General features: G+C 43.1%; 2 protein-coding genes across 2 annotated transcripts; both read right to left on the reverse strand.

The window, feature by feature from the left end:
- Positions 1-1,500: 1,500 nt before the first annotated feature.
- On the reverse strand, positions 1,501-2,599 carry LOC121973438 (26.5 kDa heat shock protein, mitochondrial-like). The gene is made up of 2 exons (XM_042524870.1): positions 2,086-2,599; positions 1,501-2,003 (listed from the first exon to the last, which is right to left on the reverse strand). The coding sequence occupies exons 1-2, from the start codon at positions 2,360-2,362 to the stop codon at positions 1,567-1,569; spliced, it is 714 nt and encodes a 237-aa protein (XP_042380804.1). The 5' UTR covers positions 2,363-2,599; the 3' UTR covers positions 1,501-1,566.
- A 2,758-nt stretch (positions 2,600-5,357) lies between these two features.
- Positions 5,358-6,886, reverse strand: LOC121973439 (transcription factor HY5-like). Its single transcript, XM_042524871.1, has 4 exons — positions 6,669-6,886; positions 6,265-6,448; positions 6,022-6,178; positions 5,358-5,752 (listed from the first exon to the last, which is right to left on the reverse strand). Exons 1-4 carry the CDS (start codon positions 6,751-6,753, stop codon positions 5,687-5,689), a joined length of 492 nt encoding a protein of 163 aa, XP_042380805.1. The 5' UTR covers positions 6,754-6,886; the 3' UTR covers positions 5,358-5,686.
- Positions 6,887-13,187: the final 6,301 nt, after the last annotated feature.

Genomic DNA, 13,187 nt, shown 5'->3' on the forward strand with positions numbered 1-13,187 from the left:
CAGGTCTGCGACTCGAAGATCCAGGAGTGCAAGTCACAAATCACAGGTCGGACGCGGCAGAGCTGTGTAGAGACGGCTCGGTATGCAGGTCTGCGACTCGAAGATCCGGAAGTGCAAGTCACCAGTCACAGGTCGGAAGTGACAGGGTTGTGTGAAGACAGCCCGAATACAGACCGTGATTGACAGGGCTGTTCAGGGTTAGCTCGACTAACAAGTAACGCATAGAGGCGAGATCTGGTCGAGGGGTGTGAGGTAGGGGCAGACCGCGATAAATAGGACGAGCTAAGCTGTGCAGGAGTCGGAGGATCACAACTGTTTGTCAATAGTAATCATTGCATACCAAGGAGGTGTGCGGAGGCGGAGGTTCCTAAGCGAGAGGATGCTCTCATAACCAATGGTAGCCTGACAGATGTCCTTCACTACGAGACAAAACCCCTGCGTAAAGGCGAAGGTTCCTAAACAAGAAGATGCTTTCAGGACCAATAGCAGCACGACAGGTGTCGGGGATATACGACAAAGCCCAGCATCTAACGTTTTCTGACAGGTTGGCAGGTTCTGGAAGCAAGGCGGGTGCATAAAAATGAGGAGATTCCTCGTACGCGGGTACGCACACTCTCGTCATTTTTTCCTTTCACAACTTTTCATTTTTCGTTTCTCTCTGTTTTCTTCTGGGAAAAAGGACCTCACTTGAGCGTCGGAGGATCTGATCCGGGGACTTTTTCCCTGGGTTTTTGGTCTCTAACGTGAGGGGGGGATTGTCTGAGTGTGCGTAGGGTCCTGCAGCAGCGTCAGCCACCCGTAGGAGCCGGATCACCTACGACTTTCCGTCAACAACCAGACCACCGCGACCAGCCTCCGTCCGACTCAACCTTCGGACGGGATCAATAACTCTATGTGCCAGGCACATAGATTACGAGTCCATTAAAAAAAAAAATCAAAACGTCTTTACTATCTTATCTTTTTTTAAACATTTTAAAATTCATGTAAAAACAAAATACTAACACTAAAAAAAAGTCTTTATTTACCGACACAAAACGCAAAACTCCGCAATTTTACTCATTCACCACCGCTCATCGTTTTAATATTCACTCTATTTATTCACTATCTTCTACCGATAACTGACTACCCCTCTTCATTGTGCTATTTACTACCTTCTACCGATCATTAACTTGAATGTCAAATTACCTCACCTGCACAAGAACTCCTTCTTTAGGCCGATTACTACCGCTCATTTTCACATACAAAATCATTCGAAATCAGCCCAGCCAGCCATCTTTCCTGTTTCTAAGACAGGATCAGCGGCGAAGTGGAGCTCAAACTGAATTAGGTCACATTCAGGAGTTCGGGATCAGTGACCTATGGGAGTGGGAGTGATCGATCCAATTTTTTGAAAGTTTTCATCCAACCGTTTTTAAGCCGTTATTAAGATAAATTCATCCTTTAACTTGATGATTGTCTTGATTTAATGCAGAATGTTATGTCTTTTGGCACGCACAACAATTCATGAAGCCCATTGCAGTAGCAGAGAAGATGAAATCAGTACACACACAAAAGCGAATCCTTCGTCTACTTAATGTCGATTACCCTCGCGTTGCTCTTCTTTTCCTCCGCCCTTGGTATGTAGACCCGCAGCACGCCGTCCCTCAGCTCCGCTGTGATCTCGTCCACCTTCGCGTCCTCCGGCAGAAGAAGCGTCGTGTTGTAGTACCCGTACCTATGCGCGTACCACCTCCCCTCATCCTCCTCGTCCTCCGTCGTCGACTCCCCGCCCCCCACCACCACCCCCTCATCGTCCTCCACCTCGTCCTCCACCTCCCCGGTAATCACCAGCATCCCGTCCTCCACGGTGACGCGCACGTCCTCCTTCCGCAGCCCCGGCACCATGAACCGGAGCTTGTAGCACTTGTCGTCCTCCTTCAACCGGCCAAGAAGCCGCGACGGCGACCAACTTTTCAGCAGCCGGTTCAGGTTCTCCGACACCTGCATCAGCGCGTTACCCAGCCCTGCGTTTCCATTGAATTCACGTCAAAACTCTACATACTGACTCGTAAATTAAACAGGGATTAACCGTTTCATATAAATCACCAGAGTTCATATGGAGGGGGAAGTGGTCCCGCGGATTCCTCCAAGAGAGCCAACGCCGGCCGCGGCCCCGAGCAGGTGCCGGCGAAGACGTTTGAGTCACCTCCACCTGGACGCTGCTTTTGTCGTCGTCTCTGTTTTCAATTGCGGAAGAGGAGTACGGCAGCGGAAGTGGAGGAGCCGGAGCCAGGCCTTGTTTTAAGCGCGCGGCGGCGACGATGGTGCTCGGAAAGCAGCGGCCGCGCAGAGCACCGGTGAGGAAAGCACGAGCCAACGACATGGTCCAATTAAGCAGCAGAAGTACCGCTCCCTGTGGTGAGATTGCGAGAGAGAGAGAGAGGGGGGGATATAAATTACTGGATTACAGGAAGAGTCCTGAGACTTCTCGGAGGTGCACGAATTGGACACCTCATCGAAGAAGATACACACGCGTACTGCTGAGACAAGAGCAGTAATTGGATAGAAAGCGCGACAAATCAGACAAAAACAGAGCTGAAGCAGGAAGAAGAGGGTTCTGGAGAGGGTGGATCCGATGCCCCGTTGGTTTTTTGGTAATTTGATGACACTACTTTGATATTTAGTACTTTTATATATATATATATATATATATATATATATATATATATATATATATATATATATATATATATATATATAACGTGATCTGAAAAAAAATTCCTGGGGAATCCATTCTTTAACCGATTTTCTAAAAATATTTTAAATAAAAAATATATAACTGTTTGACTCGGTGTAATCTCATAAATATATATATATATATAACGTGATCTGAAAAAAAATTCCTGGGGAATCCATTCTTTAACCGATTTTCTAAAAATATTTTAAATAAAAAATATATAACTGTTTGACTCGGTGTAATCTCATAAATCTACGGGATTTTAAATAGATCCAATCGAACATATCTAGACTCATTAATAAGTTTTGATCGAAATTTATTAATGGACCTATATAGATTCGATTGAACTCATTTTAGGTCCTATAAATTTTTAATATTACAAGGAGTTAAATGATACTATCTATTATTTATTTTGACTTCTCAGTAGTATTAAAATATTTTTAGAATAATCAGCTAAAAAATCTCATATCATGCCCACGTTGGACCTGATATAGAATTATATCATGCCCATTTGGGATTTTTTTTCATCGATTGTTCCATTAGTATTTAACGCCTTCCGAGAAGTTGAAATAAGCAATGGAAAGCACCTTTTGACTTCTTACAGCCTCAAAAATTTACAAGATTTAAGATGAATCTAATCGGATCTATCTAGGTCCATCAATAGATTTCAATCCGATTAGACCAATTTTATGTCAAAACCTATTGATAGAGTTAGAAAGGTCGGATTAGATCAATTACTATTTTTAGCATTCCTAATAGTGGTTCAAAAGTTTTGAAAAAAAAATCTCTATTTTTTTTTATGCTTTTATTTTTTTTTCTCAAACCTGCTATGTGAGATCAAGCTCATCTTTGGACTTGATATGGGGAGATATCAGGTCCAATAAAAAGAAAAAAAAACAAAAGATTTTTTCAACTAGCATCGCTGCATATTGATAATAGATAGCATATTTGTACTCCTTATAATTTTAGAAATCTACAGGACTTAAAATGGTTGTAATATGACGTCTTTAGGTCAATCAGTGGATTTTAACTAAAATTCATTGATCGACCTAGAGACCTCATATTGGAGTCATTTTAGGTCATATAGATTTCTAAAATTACAAGGGGTCTAAATATGCTCTTTATTATTGTTTTCGGCTTTTTTTTTGAAAAAAAACTAAATTCAATTTTTTTTTTTCTCATGCCTCTTATGGGAGACATTCGGCCTATATCTTCCATATCAAATTCACATTGGACTTGATATAGAGAGATATCGGCCCAACAATAGTAAAATATGATAGAAAATAGAGAAAGAGAAATTTAATTTTTTTAAAACCTTTAGTCAATTATGAGAAAAATCGAAAACAATAATGAAGAACATATAATCTAAATTCAACCTAAAAATTTCATATTACTCCTATGAATTTCTAAAATTAAAAAAAAAACCCAAATATAGTGATGGAGTAGATGTTTTAAAAAAACTAATTTTTTTCTTCAAATTTATTATAAAAGATTAAATCTATACGAAGACATATTAAGTTCAATCTGAGCCTCATCTCTCGAAATGAAAAAAAAAACGAGATTTTTTACAACCAGTATAAATGCGGGGGCAGGTCTTCTGATCCGTAATTTATAGATCAGGGGATGATCTACTATTATAGACCCTTGATTTGGATAGACCCTACCAATTTAAAGATGGACTCCATCTAAATCAATAATCCTTGTACAGTGAACTATCCTCTAATCCATAAATTACGGATTAGAAGATTCCTACTGACATAACTGCATATTGATAGAATGAAGCATGATATACGCGTGGATTCTTCATCATTGAGATTTTTTTAATTTAAAATTAAATTAGAAAATCAATAAACTCATGGATAATCTAAATTTAAAATTTTCAAATTTTTATATATATTAATTTTATTTTTTTAACGAACTCAATTCACGGTCCGTCTAACTCACAATCTGTCGTGATTGAGTTAAAAAAATTTCAACCCACTAGTGGACCGGTCAATATGATGAATTTTAATGGATCGATAAGCCCTATCACGCATGGACCTGTTTGACAGCACTACAGCTGCCACAGATCGGAATCGAATAAATATTTGAAATATTACATGATTTTGTACCGTTGTATCATAACTCAGGGCGGATCTATTGTAAAAGGAAGCTTTTAATGGGGAATTAAGATGATTTTACCTTTACAACTTTGAGGAAATATGGAAATGATTGAGTACTTTATCAAAATATATATATATACAGAATAAGCGAGTATCATTCTCATGCTTTTAAATTCCTCTTTGATCGGATTGGTACAATGAGATGGATGCATTTGCTTCATAATTGATGTTCATTGTGATCCAAAATAAAAATTTCTCATGTCACATCAAACTGCAACGGAATTATGAGATCTCATGCGACTTGTATTTGAATCTAGAACCTAATTCTGCAGCATAAAAATATTTCTGGAGCATAAAACTAGGGAAGACATTATACACTCTTATTAAAACTGAATATGACTCCTATTAAAATTGAATGTAACACAAGTCAGTCGATATACAATGACACTAATTCATTTCAAGAATTGAAAAGAATATGATGAATTTAGGGGCCAGCTTCCCTTTCAACGAAAAAGAAATTTTGTGACGCCAACAATCCATTCAATGTTCCATAAGCAAATCAGACTGATTCAAGCCAACTTTTTTGCAAACCACTTAAGTTGCAGGGACAATAATAGCTCCTCAAGAAAAGAAAAAAAAAACTAAATCCACAAAATATGAATCAAAGACATGTTTCAATTTGTTTTTTTTTTTTTTTTTGTTTTTGCTAACAAAAACACAATGATGCTCCACTACTTAATCAACAAGGAGAAGAAATAAAAGTGAAGATAACACAATCTCGGCAACTTTTTTTCCAATCATTAATGTCCTCACGAAGTTCACCTCAGAACACCAATTGTGCTGACGAGGGAGGAGATCCCACTGCATTCTACATGCCTTCTCCCGAGACACTGCTTCCCGTGCCTCTCCTACCAACAGTTGTATTTTTCAATATCTGCCACAGAAATAGCGAGTTTCAGGAAGTTTTCATAGTTCAGTTTACAAACAGCACATTCAGCAGATGCAGCTGATATTTGCTCTAACAATCCGACTAATGCGAGTGAAAGAAGGCCAAACAGAGGTTTTATACACCATTGCTGTAATGCAAAGAAAGAAAGTGTGCATGGACTAGTATCTCTATGTTCAGATACTTGCCTTCCTTGACAAAGAATCAAACAGAAAAAGGACATGTCTTTCTACGAAACAAGAGAAAGCAAGCCATACTTGTCTTAGCATGTTGTTTTCATTTTGCAAGGTAGACATTCTCTCTTCCAATTCTGAATTCCTGGCCTCTAAATCCTTCACCTTGGCTTCCAAATCAGTCAGGTAGGCCTTCTTCCTCTCCCTTGCTTGCTGAGCTGAGACTCTATTCCTAAGCAACCTTTGTTTGAAAGGAAAAAAAAAATCTGAACAGATCGTTCACGAAGTATCCAAGCAGATGGGCAGAAGAGTGAAGTCGCTCCTCACCTCTTCAGACGCTTGTGCTCCTTGTCGGCGGGGCTCCTCCCTCTCCGCTGCTGGCCAGACTGAGCAGTCGACTGGGCTCGTTCCGGACCCGCCGCCGAGGCAGCCTCCCTTCCGGAGGTCGACGGGCCGGCCAACTCGAATCCGAAGTCTGGCACTCTCCCGATCTCCTCGTCGCTCTCCATTCCTACATCAGATCCACGATTAAAAAATCGATATCAATAAACTACGATACTGGGGGGAAGATGAAATCCCTTTTCCAATAGGGAAACAAAATTGTAATTTTCAAGAACCAGAAGAAGAAAACGAATTTTGACAATGGAAATATAATTTTTACGTAAAATCACTGAACATTTCAAGTGCAATCGCCATAATCAAACAAAGGCCAGAAATAATCAAAGACTTGCCTTCTTTGACTTCCATCTGAAGGGCGGAGCTCGAAGACCTCTCGCTGCTCGAAGGAAGAGAGCTGTTTCCCTGCTCCTGCAGCATTCTCCGTCACGTTATTCGCCTCCAAAAGAAGAATTGTTTAGAAGAAGAGGAAGAAGAAGGAGACGGCGGCGACTTTGCTTGGACTCCACAGTTCGCCTTTCCGACACCTTCAGGAGAAAAGCCGGGAAGAGCTAATCATGCTTCTCCAAGGGCGTCCCAGGTCGTCTATCCGCCGTCCAAGAAGGATTCATCGGACGGTAGAGAGGTCATGATCGTGGACGAAGGACGAGCCACAAACCTAGTGGCGAATCCAAAGGTGATGAGAAGGCAAACGCGGAGTCCTTTGCACCGTCTGATCACTACCGAATCTTGTGTCCGGTAAGCGACTAGATCCACCTTTCCCCTTTTTGGTGCAAAAAAATAAATTCGAAGTATTTATATCAGTCTAAAATATCTGAATTAGGAAAAAAAATCTCTCTTTCCGGTGTCGATGGGGACCATCCATTCATGTTCAATATCTTCTCCATAATGGTAAAGCAAGAGATTTACGAGACGGAGAAGGTAAATTATTTAGATATAGGAAAAACACTTATCAAACTAGAAATTTAAGGTGTCCTAACTGTTGGAGTAAAAAAGATAAAAGAAAAAAATAATAAATCTAACTAGTATAAGATGATTGATCTAATTTTATGAAAAAATTTTTATTAATTATCAGAATAAATCGAAAAATACTAACGATAAACTATCATGAATCCCAATATCTTTTAGTGGCATATACCATATGAAAGAAAAATTCATATAAATTTATTTTAACTAGGAATTAAATCACGGATACCTAAATGACAATCTAAATATCTTGTTGCTACATCATAACCTCAAGGGGCGAGTTAAAAAATCATCCTTTTTCGTTCGTTTTCTTCTTTAATTAACGATGTTAGTGTAGGTTACTTTTTGTATAAACGGCATCCAATGTAATCGGTGCAAGGTGTGGATGTGTGCGGTGAGAAACATATCAAGGTTGATTTGTCTATTTGCAGAGAGAGATTTAGCTCGTGAACTTTGAAGAATTTGTCGATTCGTTAATGATCGCTCTTGTGTCAATAAATCCTTCTCTGATTTCTTCTCCAAACACATAACATTGTAAGTCTTTTGTTTTGTACGAATTCTTATTATCAGCAATAGTATCAAAGCGGATTTCGATGGATAGAAATATAGAGCGTTGGGAAATCGTGACTTTCTATCATGATTTCCGCACATCGTGGGTGCAAATCCTTGTCACAGGAGGATCCCGACGACTGCATTCCGAGGGCCGGCGACCATCTCTAATGGTTGGCGATCAATGTCCAAGGCCGACAATCAAAAACCATTTGTCAGAGAGATCGTGTTCGTTGTTACATAGAACAAATTTGTTTTCGGAATTGTTTCTTCGTCAAATGAGAAAATGTTTGATTTCATTAAAGCGAGAGATTTACGAGACGGGGAGAGTAAATTATTTAGATATAGGAAAAACATTTATAAATTTAAGGTGCAACAATAAAGATGCATAGTCTTCAAAAGCTTAATTAAGGAAGCAGAAGTAGTTTATCATCATAAACTCTCAACTTATTTCTTAAATCTGTTCATCTCTATGAAAACTTGGAACATTGATGATCCCGTCCGGAAACTGAGTCAAATGGAGGTGGGTCTCGATGTACTGGAGATTGACGGAAAGTCTCTGCAGTGTCCGATCTACCTGGCACCCTCCGGAAGAGTTCACACGGACAGATGACGAAGGGTGATGACCGGGATGATGACGCTAGAGCTCTACGCACACTTTGTCCACGAGTCGTTAGAGACCAGAAACCAGGGAAAAAGTCCCCGGGACAGGCCCTCCGACGCTCAAGTCAAGTACTTTTTCCCCAGAAGCACAAAAAAATGACGAAATGTAAAGACCAGTAAGAAATGACGAGTGAGCGTACCTGCATAAGGGACAAAATATCTCTTTTTATACTGCAACGGATGTTTCTGGGGTCTCGCGGGTGTCAGGGAATGTCGGCTGTCAGGCTTTGTCTGGCGGTGAATGACACGCGACACCTCCTTATAGGCCGGCGACGGAACCAAAAGGGGTAATGAGCCCCGACTGTTAGCATATTCCCTGACACACTGATTATTCTCTAACAAGCAGTTACGATTCCCTTGCTTGCTTATCTTGTAGTGCCAGACATCCTCCGCTTGTGATTGCTACGCTAACCTCGTTCTGATATCTTGCTAACCCTGATCTGACATCGCCTCCAGACCTGTGCTTTGAACCCTGTCCTATGCATTTCCTATTGCAAACCTTGACTGGTCTTGTCTCTTATGGGCATTACGTGTCACACCCTATACACCTTAGTGCGGTTCTGTTTATCCCTACTTCCCAGCTGTACGTTGACTTCATTTGTCCTGACCTGTATGCCTGCCTCCAACTTTGCTTATCTCGGACCGTGAGGATATAAATCCTGACCTGTATCCTTGGTTAGCACATCCCGACCTGTATGTTTTATCAATCTATGTATCCTGAGCCATAAGGCTATAAATCCTGACCTGTGTGCATCGGTCTGCTTCCACTAATCTTGAGTTCCGAACTGTACTCTTTGATCCCTTTAGCCCATGCTATGAGGATATAAGTTCAAACCTGTAAGCCAGGCCGGTCTGTAAACTGACCTGCTTCTGTCCTTCATAATCCAGGGTTTGTACCTCCCGACCTACACGCCAGGTCTGTATTCTGACCTTCTTCTGCCTACTGTTATCCATGGCTTGTACGTCCCGACCTGCACGCCAGGTCTGTATTCCAACCTACTTCTGTCTGCTGTTATCCATGGCTTGTACGTCCCGACCTGCACGTTAGGTCTGTATTTCGACCTACTTCTGCCTGCTGTTATCCATGGCTTGTGTGTCCTGACCAGCACGCCAGGTCTGTATTTCGACCTACTTCTGTCTGTTGTTATCCATGGCTTGTACGTCCCGACCTGCACGCCAGGTCTGTATTTTGACCTGTTTCTATCTGCTGTTATCCATGGCTTGTACGTCCCGACCTGCATGCCAGGTTTGTATTTCGATCTGCTTCTGTCTGCTGTTATCCATGGCTTGTACGTCCCGACCTGCACGCCAGGTCTGTATTTCGACCTGCTTCTGTCTGCTGTTATCCATGGCTTGTACGTCCCGACCTGTACGTCAGGTCTGTTCTGCGCCAGAGGCCTTCCTTTCCTAGCCTTTACCTGGCCTGCGGGCTCAATCCTTAGCTGTACCTGGCCTGTGAGCCCAGTTCTTGATTGCTATCGAGGTTGGATCTTGTCCAACTTGCAATCCTCTCCTTTGATTGCCTCGCCAGCTGAAACTTTGACCATGGCCACGCAAGCTTGACTTCTGACTTCCATGGGGGCTAGACTTCTGACCTCCACGTAAACTTGACTTCTGACCTCCACGGGGGCTAGACTTCTGACCTCCACGTAAGCTTGACTTCTGACCTTCACGTAAGCTTGACTCCTGACCGTCTTGGGGTCTTGACTCCTAACCACATCATCTTACTGACCCCACGATCATGCACCGTATCACAAGCCTCCCCCTCAAGTCTAGTCAAAGGAGGCTCTAGTCCGACTGACTAGACCCAAGTCCCTTTGTTACCGGACCTGGTTCTCGTATCCTCTGCCGACCTATTTTCCTTCTATCTTCTTCAGAATTTCTCGTCGTCCTTAGAGATAAACGGGATTGTTCTGTGTGTATATTGACTCTTCAATTTCCGAGCCTACTCTTCTTCTATAAATGTTACACTGTTTTCCAAGCGTCAACTCAAGTTCCGAGGAAATCCCTTCGTCTTCTCCTTCCTTATAAAAGGTTCGAGTATACCTTTCTCATCTTTTCCTCAAGTTGTCCTCTTGTCAATAGAGCATCAAGCCTCCATGGAACCTGCAATGGAATCCAGCGAACTTGCTTCTTTGTTTCGGCAAATTGCCCATCTGACGGAGTTATTGGCTCAGAAAGAGGAAGCCTTGCTGGAGATGACTGCGAGTAAAGATCTTCAAGCGCCCCTTACTCATGAAATGGAAAACCTCTGGCTGGCCGCCAAATCCAGAACCCCGGGCCGAAATTGCTCTCAAGCTTAAAGCTCAATCGGACTTCCAGAGCCAGGTTCACTATATTATCTATTTGAAGATGAAACATGAGGACGAGGTGGCTCTCCTGAAAGAGGAAGGACGAATCAAAGATGAGACTATTGGGCAACTGAAGCGCGCCATCGATCTTATTAAGGAAGATCTAACTAGAGCTCAAGCTCATCTGGCCAGGAAGGATCAAGCCTCTAGATCTGGTAACAATGTAAACCCTTAAAAAAAATGTTCAATTTGTTAACGAAATAAAACATGTTTCTGGGATTCCGTTCATGGTGTAACCCCCTGTCCTCTTGCTCTGGTATCGTTATGTTTATATAAAACACCTGCGTTTCTCTAACATTTCTAACAAAAATAGCAAAACTAATAAGGCTAACCTGCTTACCCCACCTTCTTCTTACCTCACAATATATGATCCCCAGGATTGAGCAGCTAAGATACTTAAGAATATGCCTGTGAATTTTCATATTTATCAGAAACAATGGAGGTGCGACATACTGACCGGTTAGGCACGAGGGCATGGCCTTTTGTGTTTTTCTCCGGTGAATGTAAAGGGTACCGACCGGGAGAGTCATTGCACCAACTGAGAAGGTCGTTGGGCGTGAGAGTCATGCTCACTTATAACTCGCACTGGGACGAGAGTCTGGTACAACCGACCGGGAAGGTCGTTGGGCATGAGAGTCATGCTCACTTATAACTCGCACTGGAGCAAGAGTCTGGGACAACCGACCGGGAAGGTTGTTGGGCATGAGAGTCATGCTCACTTATAACTCACTCTGGGGCAAGAGTCTGGGACAACCGACCAGGAAGGTCGTTGGGCGTGAGAGTCATGCTCACTTATAACTCGCACTGGGGCGAGAGTCTGGGATAACCGACCAGGAAGGTCGTTGGGCGTGAGAGTCATGCTCATTTATAACTCACACTGGGGCGAGAGTCTGGGACAACCGACCAGGAAGGTCGTTGGGTGTGAGAGTCATGCTCACTTATAACTCGCATTGGGGCGAGAGTCTGGGACAACCGACCGGGAAGGTCGTTGGGCGTGAGAGTCATGCTCACTTATAACTCGCACTGGGGCGAGAGTCTGGGATAACCGACCGGGAAGGTCGTTGGACGTGAGAGACATACTCACTTATAACTCGCACTGGGCGAGAGTCTGGGACAACTGACCGGGAAGGTCGTTGAGCGTGAGAGTCATGCTCACTTATAACTCGCACTGGGGCGAGAGTCTAGGACAACCGACCGGGAAGGTCGTTGGGGGTGAGAGTCATGCTCACTTATAACTCGCACTAGGGCGAGAGTCTGGGACAACCGACCAGGAAGGTCGTTGGGCGTGAGAGTCATGCTCACTTATAACTCGCACTGGGGCGAGAGTCTGGGATAACGGACCGGGAAGGTCGTTGGGCGTGAGAGTCATGCTCACTTATAACTCGCACTGGGGCAAGAGTCTGGGACAACCGACCGGGAAGGTCGTTGGGCGTGAGAACCATGCTCACTTATAACTCACACTGGGGCGAGAGTCTGGGACAACCGACCGGGACTTCTTAGGAAAGCCTGTTCGGGAACAAATGTTGTCGGCCTGGGGGGTGAGTTCCCGACTAGGGATTGCTTGAAGGGACCGCTTTGACCCTGTCTGAAGTCAAGAGATATACAGTATCAGACGTATTGTGAAGATAAAAAATATTAAAATATTACTCAGCCGTCAGGAAAATGACGTCGTGTAGCCTTGCAACATTCAAATTTATTTCCCTCCAATTTTCTTCGTCGCTTCCCGAGAAGATCGCATGTTAGACGCTTCCGTACGCCCGCTTCCTCTCATGATTTCCTTATCACGTCTATCATTAATATGCTTCCTAGGGGGGTGACACCTATCTCACGCCTTTATTGCTTACGCCGTATGACGCCGCCGACTCAACTCCTTTTTGCACACGACTTCCCATAAGAGTATGTCGTTCTATGATCGGACGGCATTGGGCGCTTTATCCAAAAAAATACTCGACTCATCTTTCAATATTCCCTAGGAAACCCCACTTTATAAGCCCTAAAGTAGTCTGCCGTCGTTGTCTTGAGCGTTTCGACTACCTTCACCGCCTCGTTGTTTTGCTGTCTCTGGTGTCTTAGCCCTTCCCCTTCTCGACTTCTCACGCCTGGTGCTCTTCCCCCTTTCGACTGACTTCTTCTTCAACCTTCCTCACTTTGATAATGGCGGACAGTAAGGCCTCCTTTTGGTATTCTTATTACATTTCTGATATAGACGACCATGCCCTGTCCGTAATCCGGTCTAACCTGAGACTTAGCGAGGATTACGAACTTCGAGTCCCCACACCCAGCGAACATACCTTCTCCCCTCCTGAAGGCTTCATGACTGTTTTC

Source organism: Zingiber officinale, chromosome 4A, assembly GCF_018446385.1.
Source record: "Zingiber officinale cultivar Zhangliang chromosome 4A, Zo_v1.1, whole genome shotgun sequence".
In the NCBI taxonomy this organism is placed as follows: Eukaryota; Viridiplantae; Streptophyta; class Magnoliopsida; order Zingiberales; family Zingiberaceae; genus Zingiber; species Zingiber officinale.